Source organism: Nicotiana sylvestris, chromosome 4 (assembly GCF_000393655.2).
Source record: "Nicotiana sylvestris chromosome 4, ASM39365v2, whole genome shotgun sequence".
NCBI lineage: Eukaryota > Viridiplantae > Streptophyta > Magnoliopsida > Solanales > Solanaceae > Nicotiana > Nicotiana sylvestris.
This window is the reverse complement of record NC_091060.1, coordinates 106,571,909-106,581,172: the sequence shown is the minus strand read 5'-3', so window position 1 is coordinate 106,581,172 and position 9,264 is coordinate 106,571,909. Positions and strand designations below refer to the sequence as shown.

General features: G+C 34.2%; 1 protein-coding gene across 1 annotated transcript; it reads right to left on the bottom strand.

Annotated features, from left to right (window-relative positions):
- Positions 1 to 1,477: 1,477 nt before the first annotated feature.
- LOC104215822 (probable arabinosyltransferase ARAD2) lies at positions 1,478 to 6,539 on the bottom strand. The gene is made up of 3 exons (XM_009765726.2): positions 5,714 to 6,539; positions 3,359 to 3,612; positions 1,478 to 2,289 (listed from the first exon to the last, which is right to left on the bottom strand). Exons 1-3 carry the CDS (start codon positions 6,330 to 6,332, stop codon positions 1,738 to 1,740), a joined length of 1,425 nt encoding a protein of 474 aa, XP_009764028.1. The 5' UTR covers positions 6,333 to 6,539; the 3' UTR covers positions 1,478 to 1,737.
- Between the last annotated feature and the right edge of the window lie 2,725 nt (positions 6,540 to 9,264).

Genomic DNA, 9,264 nt, shown 5'->3' with positions numbered 1-9,264 from the left:
TTTCCTGAGTTGCTTCTCTTTGCTCATTCTCTCTCTCAAATTTCATAGTTCTTTCCAATTTGTGATTATTTAAGCATTGTAATTCTATATCAGATGTATGATTTTACATGATATGAATATTTTGCAATGCTCTAGGATTATTCCTTCAAATATTTTGCTTATTTATCTGTGTTGTGTGCGTCTGTTTGGGCATGTGTTATTTTGGCATGGGCATTAGCGACATATATCAAATAACAAACATAGGAAAGCCAAAACAATGATTATAAAAGTACTTTGTGGTTACTGTAGAAACCTATATATGTGTGTGTGTGTTTACACGCACGTGCATATACATGCACACATAAATAGAAAAGCCTCCAAATTTTAAAGGAAGAAAATAAAAGGAATACCTCTCTAGTGTATGGCTTGGCGGAGATGATGAAATCAAGCATTTCACTTTTTTCATTTTTTATTTGTTCTGGTATCACTGGCTTGACTAATCCAGATGTGCGCCACATAAAGGAGAAGGTTTCCCATTTTCTGCAAGATGCATACCTCTCTTTGTAGGAAATTGATGTTTTCTTCATAGAAAGAAAGCTCCCCTTTTTCTGTGTAATATCGGAAGTTAAGTTAATACATGGACAGGAGAAGATGATGCCCATATATCCCGTTGAAAACAAAGGGACACTAGGTTATTTTTGAGTTGAAATTGGACTAGCCTAGCCTCTCTTCCCTAAAACAAAACGCAAAAAAAATACTTGTTATATAAAAGGTGAATTGGATTCTCTTGTTCTTACCTCAATTTCAATAGTAGCAATTTCTACCTTAGGTTTCAAAATGTTTTAGAATTGCAAGCTGTTCAGGTTTACAAAATAATCTTTCAACCCAATAATATAATAATAATAATAATAATAAGAGATTACAAGGCACAATTTCTCTCTTTACTGAGTCAAAAAGTATGGGATCACGTTTCAATTTTCACGGATTTCCTATTATTCAGATTAGTCTCCATTCTTGGCCAAGTACTTTATATATTTGCAAAAACATTCTTTTTTACTTTCTCTCCTTCTTGATGTAACTTTCACCTTTTTTTCTTTTGTTCTCTTTTTACTATGGTAGTAGTAGAGGAGTTTATATCTGTAATTTCACCTCTGTATATAAGATAAACTCTTACATCAATAAAAGTTACTTCATTATATAAAAGAAATCTCCAGTCACGTTTTGCATTTAGTTCTCTTCCTTTCTCATGACTTTTTCAAGAGTCTGGACTGTGCTCATAGAAAAGCACACGAGTTTTTCTTTTCCTTTTGGTATTGGTGTGAGATAAATTTAAACGAGAAACATCGTCGGTGAAAATTCATATAGCCATCCATAACTTGTTTGGGATGCAGTTATTTAGGATAACATAAAATATCCCCAAAAAAAAAAAAAACTATTGCACAGCAACTTTCCATGTGAATCAATGGATTACAATAGACATTGAAATAATACACATGACTCGAGAGAAATTCTTTGCTTGATTGATTACAAATACTCAACACATTTTATCACAAATACTCAACTTGAAGAAAATGTTTTGGAAAACTTATCATATTTAATGTAAATGTGATTCCCCCTTTTTTGGGCTAAAGACTCGTATGAAAAAAGAACTTACAGGAACTATGTAATCTAGACAAGTTCATGAAGCATGTATGATGTATATAGTACTATTACCTTTTGAAGAAAACAAAAATGATAAAAAAAAAAAAAAAAAACTTATCAAGTACAATGGCAACGAAGAGGAACTGAGATACCGGGAGGTTTCCTCTTCTCGCGGATAACAGCTTCTTTAATCATGGCCAGTTTTTGGTGAACCTTTCTCCATATGTTATTTATAGCACCATTTGGATGTATAGGACCGATACCACCCAGTTGACCATTTTCATACTCGAAAATAGGCTGCACCTGAGCCATTTTATGCCGAAACCTATCCTTTTGCTCGTCAGAGTAGCTCCTAAGATGGTTCACGAGCCAACTTGGCTGAAGTGCATCACTAACTGCTACAAACAGCGAAAATTCTGAATAATCCACCATCCCTTCAAATGGGAGCTCAATGTTGTCACTAACAATGACGGGAATACAAAGACTTTGAATGGCATCAAAAAGTCGGCACGAGGTTGGTGTGTCCCCTGCCGGGTGCAAGCAGAACTCTGAAGTCCTCATACCCTTTATAGACTGCTCCTTCCCAGTAGCATTTGGAAAGCCTTCCTCCATCACTACCCCGGGTTCATTTATTAGCAAGTCCCAAAGCTTTTCTCGAACGATGCCTCCCTGCACACAAAAAAATACATAATGACCTAAAACTAGCGAGCAAGAAGAGGGATGTTATAGTCTAATATAGGCATTTGTTGACAGACAGAAAAGCCTATACAACGTTGCATGTCTGGCCAAGCACAGCATGCATACAACAGAATTGCGCAAGTTTTTCTTATGCTTCACCCTAACAATGATTTTTCCAATCAATTAGTACTTAATTGTACTCAGAAAAGTTTCAGGAAACAGAGCAAGTTCATTAATAGTAGGCCAAAATCTGATGACAGAATAGTCTATACCGTCTGCATTGTGATCAAAAGGAGTTCCAGTCATATCTTGTGAAGAAGCTCACAAGAAAAATAGATCATTTACCCCATATGATTGCAAGCAGCAAGCAGACTATACTCATATGGACGTACGGGAGAACTCAATAATACTACCCAATGCATATATTTATTTCCCCTGAAGCAAAGAAGGGTTTTTTTTGTAAGGGCAAAAGAGGCAGTAAATAGCTACATGGCACAACGACATCTTTAAGTGACCAAACTTTTGCATGATTATTTATTAATAAACAGCATCATGGTATAATTCAAACACCTTGTTTTTCCTTATCTTTTTCCCCTTCCTTTTTGATAACAGTGGCATCCAGGTCAGTTTGTGCACACCTCGATTATTCTACCTGATGCCTGCTACCTCCCACCGGCCACCACGGCTTAAGCAAATGTGAAGAAATCATCTAGTGTTTTTTATCTCTACTGGAATTTGAACCTTCGTCTCTCACGATTTTCACCTACTTTGTTGACCATTAGGCCATACCCTTGGGTTCAAACAACCTGTCTTCTACCAGGCATTGGTATAACTCAAGCTCCTAGTTTTGTCCCAAGCTTTAAAAATGTTCCCTTGGTGAAGAAATTCCCCCCCAGTTTGAAATCCAAAGTTTTCAAGGTATTTAAATTAGATATAACATTATTCATAAAATAGTTGACTTGACTTGCAAATAAAAATAGATCGTACACAGGCAATATTGTTAGAAGCAGGTAGCAGATTATATTTAGCCAGAGTTCTGGAAAAAGTTAATAATACTGACCCGATGCCTATGTTTAGCTCCTTTGAAATAGAGAAGGGTTTCTCTTTTCTTGTTTTCAGATAAAGGCAAACGAGGAAGTAGATGCGTATAAGGCACGATTACATCCTTCAGCAGCGAAACTTGGGTGTGATGTATCATGTCAGATGAACTCTCATTAGACGCTTTCGAGTCAAGCTTGTACCACCCACCAAAATCTACCACCAGAAGAACTGCTGAAGCAACCTCAGCCTTCACATGCCACATTGCAACAGGGTCTGCCAAAGAATGCTTCAAGTTGTAAAATAACCTGACATTGCAGAGACTAAATTATAAGATTCTAAGATGTTCCCTCTTTTGTAGAACATAATTAGGAAAGAACAATTACACAGTCAATAGGAAAGCAGGCTGGCGAGACGATTTTACAAATTGGAACTCGGGATCATTTGCTACTTTTAGTTCATGGTCAGACATGAGTTTTAGAATCAATTACATCACTACACATAATAAACAGACAAAGCAACTGAATAACACAGCATACGTGTCATATTCAAGGTGGAGCAGAGGATCAGCGATGAAAAATGTGTATTATTTGATCACAACTGCATTGAACTAAATAATATGGGTGGAAAAGGAAAGGAGCTATTTTAAGTGAAATAGCAAGATGCAGTTCACTCAACAAAATACCATCAAAATATTAGTACACTTCACCAGATATATGTCATGAAGAATTAACTCAGATGCAACTGAAGAATCTCCAGCATTGCTCAATTATGCAAAAAGTAAGCAGGGCAAGACTTTCTCTACCTAAGTCAATACATCACTTTTCACAGCCCTACCAAATCCCTGTGCCCCTATGATGGTCTCCAAGCAGTCCAACTCAGCCCTGCTTATTATGTTTGCTTCAAAAGATTCAAGCATAAGCACTTTCAATAAGTACATATTTGACAAATCGAAGAATTGTTACTGAATCTAATTAAACTCTTTTATGCTCATAGTTACTACTTGGCATATATTTTGTAAGTCAGCAGCTCCCCAATAAAAATTAAGAAACCAAAACCCCTATCAGGATGATTTTATACAACATTCGAAGTTGTTTTCCAAGATACCAGAGTCCAAGTTGGATCCGGCAAGCATAAGAACTCAGCAACTTTTAGCATTCTTTTTCAGTGACTGTTTGATAAGATAGTAGCACGAGTAAATCTAGAACATAATTACATGCAAACAGTGCACAACAGCCAACATTTGTTTCTTTTTGAGAGCCACGAGGTCTCATGCTCAATTCCCAGCGGAGGCAAAAACACTAGGCGAATTCTTCTCTTCCGTCAAAGCCTTGGTAGATAGAGTCGGTAACTGTGTTGGTGGGACGTAGCAAGTAACCCGTGGAATAGTCGAGGTGTGCTGGTCCGGACACCACGATTATTGAAATAAAACCAAAGTAAGTATTATGTGAGAATCTATGGATTAAATCTCACGGCTGCAGCCTGACACGTCTATCAATTGAAGCTAAGCTAAAGCCTAAAAGTCCAAGCACAACTTAAATCAGATAGATGATTGTTGCAGTTCAGTTGAAGCTGAGCTGCATCCTGAAAGACTAAGCACGATATTCACCTATTTCTTGCTATTTTGAAGAGCATTTACAAAATAATATCAAGAAAAACATAACTGGCTCAGTTCCTTCTTTTATTTCAGGAAAAAAAACATCTGACTTCATATGCAGATTACTTCCACACTTCGGAAGTCACTAAAACCAAAAGTTAGCACATATAGAAGAATGGAACCTCTCTAAACAAATGATTACCCTAACTGCAAAAAGATCAAATTCTATTGAAAAAAGCACTGGTAGCACCCAACAGTCTCTAATACACATCATAAAGAAAGAACTATACAAGCTTCATCCAAAACAGCAATTATCCAATCTCTCAAGCAACAACAACAACAACAACAACAACAACAACATACCCAGTATTATCCAATCTCTAAAGCAACAATGCACAATAAACAATAACTAGAAAGATCAAAAGACTCCAGAGCATAGTTATCATGACTCACAAATCCCCTACCAAATTCCTAATTGCAATCCGCGATACTAGAAATAGTACAATAGCAAACTCAAAATTTCCCTATCAAAATTGCAGTCATTCTTGTTTTACATTTTAGTAGCATTTTGTCTCCTCCAATCCAACTCAACTTTCTATTTTTTGAGACTCTCAAATCATCTCCAAATTTAGAAAAGAATTATAACTCCATATTTCCTCAAGAACATTGATGCATCGTCTCTACAGAAGCAGCATACTAAGCAATCGAATAAATTTGCTAAAATGTCATGAACCAATTACATACAACTATGCATAAAAAGCAGTGAGTTCCAGTACTTACCAGTAATAACAAACACATGATCACGTCCACCAGATCGTTTCCAAGCTTCAGTTTGCTTCACAAAATCCAACGCCATTCTTTGTCTCTCATAATCCTCATTCCTCTCCTTCTTTCTAAACACACCCTTATTTACAATCAGTTGCATCTCAGCACTCAATGTAGCAAAAAAGGGAACAAAAATCACATCAGCTTCCTCAGCACTAAACACCCTTTTAGCAAAAGATCCAAACTTTAAATTTTCTGGTGTCATCAAATCACCCAAGATCCAATACTCAGCACTGTACTGTTTGATTATTGGGTTTTCTGGATAAGGAAGTAAGTTTTGAGAACTTTTGCCCATATGGGTCTTTCTTATTTCATTATCTACTTCACTCCCAATTCTTGAATCAGAATCTAAAGCCCAGTACTTTTCAAGTAATCCATAGTTGAGGGATCTTGGAAGATCTGCTATGTAAACTTTGATGGAATTACGAGATTCTTGAAAGTTGAAATTTGGGTTAATTGGGGTTGGAGAGGAGTGGAAAAAGAAGAGGGAAAGTGGTAAAATGCAGAGTATAGAGAGAGAGACGAAGAGAGAAGGGATACTGCAGGATGAATTGGTGTTCTTCAGTGGCATCATGTTGTTGTTCTTTGAGGTTCCTGTTTCATCTATATAATAGGATTTCTGTGTTGATTTAACTGATTCAAGTTGTGTGTAAATAAATGATGTTTATAGAATCTGTGGAATGATTGATCTTGCTTGCATTTTTTTTTATCAAAATATTTAAACGGAGAAGACGAGGTCAGTGACAGACTCAGAGGTGTAATATGAAATACTCATAAATTTGTGGAGAAAAATACAAAAATAATCCCTAATATTGCTTAGGATAAGTTTAAAGTAATTGCTCTAATATCCTTATAAGTATTTTGGTTTGCCAAGAACATGCACTTCTAATTTTCATAAAATATTTTTCAATTCTAGCTGTTAGATCGACTGAGAATGGTAAAGAAAAGGATCTAATGAAATTTCATATTTAGAGACGCAGTATTTTAGGGAAAATTTCACATTAGAACAGTTGGGCTCCATGCTTTTTAAGTTTATAGCCCATATAATAATTTACAACCAATTAGCCCAAAAATATATGCTAAGATTCAACATCCAACTCCAATAGGTTCTCAAAATTATTATTTAATTTTAAAAAAGATTCCTCAAGCTTTTAAATTAATTTTCGAATCAGTAACTGTGACTCAAATATTAATTCAAGAAATCAAATTCATTTGGGCGGTGAAAATTAGATTTTTAACAAGCTTAAATATGTGGGTTTAAATTTCGAATTTGATTTTGTGAGAAATTTGGAGTGGGTGTTATTTAGACTTGTTAGAAATAGTATAAGGAGGTTGTATATAAAATTTGAAGTCATTTAATGGAGATTTGGACTGGTTTTGAACAAGAATTGCAACTGAAAATTGTGGAAGAAGTTCGTCTACAGATGCTTGTATAAAGATGTATAAAAGTGTATAATAGTGTATAAGGTGTGTTTCTACACTCATATACAAGATTATACATGATTATACAAAAAACTGACTTCGTCTTCTTCCTTGCGTCTTTTCTTAAATTTAACTCAAATCTACTCCAAATCACTTCAAATTTAAATTTTGAACTCCTTTTGATATTCTCAATCAATTGGAACAACATCCAATCCAAACAACTAACAAATTTAGAAAAAACCATTTTCAAAAGCAAAGGTTTGAATGGTCTTCAATGGTGGACTTCTACTCTTCAATTTTCTTACATTGAAAGCAGTTGACACAAGAGGAGAAGCAGAAAATGCATATGTAGAAGATATGAGAAGAAGAGAGAGTGAAAGCAATGGTTGTGAGAACAAAGAATTAACTCCATAAATTTTAGAAGCAATGGTTGTAAGAACACAGATTTTGAATTTGGAAGTGCTTTCAAAATATGTACAATGTGGGTTAGGTGAGGTAAAACTTAAAAACATGGGCCATTTTTTGTTATGGTGTGAAGTCATGTGTATTTTCTTGTAATTTTTTTTTTTACAGTTTTTACTATTTTTTTAATTTATTTCTTTTATCTAGAGAAGTGTAGCTTTTGCCTTTTATTTTTGGATATATTTTGTCTAGTGAATTTTTTTATAATTTTCATTAAATTTAAGAAATAAAGTCTATTAAATATTTGAATTGAGACCACATATACTTACTCTTGACAAAATTTGGTAATAAAATGTGAACATATTACTAGACACCTAACTCCAAGATTTATACAAATATAACTTAGAAAGAATTACAAGAAAATACACATGACTTCTTACCATAACACAAAATGACTCATGTGTTTAAGTTTTACCCCACCTAGCCCATATTTTACATATTTGAAAGCACTAGCAAATTTAAAATCTGTGTTCTATAACCATTGCTTTTAAAAGCTATGGAATTAAATCTGTGTTCTCACAACTTGTTTTTACTCTCTCTTCCTCTCACATCTTCAACATATGCTTCTAGGGGTTGTGTATTTTATGCTTCTACCCTTGTGTCACCTGCTTGCAATGTAAGAAAATTGAAGAGTAGAAGTCCACCATTCAAGACCATCCAAAGTTTTGCTTTTGAAAATGGATTTTTTTGAATTTATTAGTTGTTTGGATTGGGTGTTGTTCCAATTGATTGAAACTATCAAAATAAGTTCAAAATTTAAATTTGAAGCGATTTGGAGTAGATTTGAGTTAAATTTCAGAAAAGACGCAAGGAAGAGGACGAAGTCAGTTTTTTGTATAATTATGTATAGTAGTGTATATGAGTGTAGAAACACACCTTATACACTACTATACACTTTTATACATCTTTATACAAGCATCTGTAGACGAACTTCTTCCACGATTTTCAGTTGCAATTCTTGTTCAAAACCAGTCCAAATTTCCATTAAATGACTTCAAATTTTATATACAACCTCCTTATACAATTTCTAACAAGTCTAAATAACACTCACTCCAAATTTCTCACAAAATCAAATTCGAAATTTAAACTCACATATTTAAGCTTGTCAAAAATCTAATTTTCACCGTCCAAATGAATTTGATTTCTTGAATTAATATTTGAGTCACAGTTACTGATTCGAAAATTAATTTAAAAGCTTGAGGAATCTTTTTTTAAAAATAAATAGTAATTTTGAGAACCTATTGGAGTTGGATGTTGAATCTTAGCCTATTATTTTTGAGCTAGTTGGTTGTAAATTGAAATATGGGCTATAAAATTGAAAAGTATGGAGCCCAATTGTTCTAATGTGAAATTTTTCCATTTATTTATCTATTTAAACTTTTGATGTGATTACTTTTGTACAAAATTAAATCTTTAACAATTGTACTTTGTTGTTTTTATCTAAATACAGGTAATAAATACATCCAATTGATACCTTAAACTTCATTTTCACCCAAACATTGACATATAAAATGAAACGGAGAGTGTCTTTATTAAATGAAAAAAAAAAGTAGCAGAAGTAGACCTAATCAATTTCGAGCTAGAAAACCAGAACAGGAGTTGAAAATAGAGAGAAGGGAAGG

Bases quoted from the DNA above. Each gene is read 5' to 3' on its own strand.
- LOC104215822 (XM_009765726.2), bottom strand. From the start codon at position 6,332: ATGATGCCACTGAAGAACACCAATTCATCCTGCAGTATCCCTTCTCTC. The intron at 3,613-5,713 runs GTAAGTACTGGA...ATTCTTTGGCAG, and splicing joins TCATGTGTTTGTTATTACTG to ACCCTGTTGCAATGTGGCAT. The intron at 2,290-3,358 runs GTCAGTATTATT...TTTTGTGTGCAG, and splicing joins GAGCTAAACATAGGCATCGG to GGAGGCATCGTTCGAGAAAA.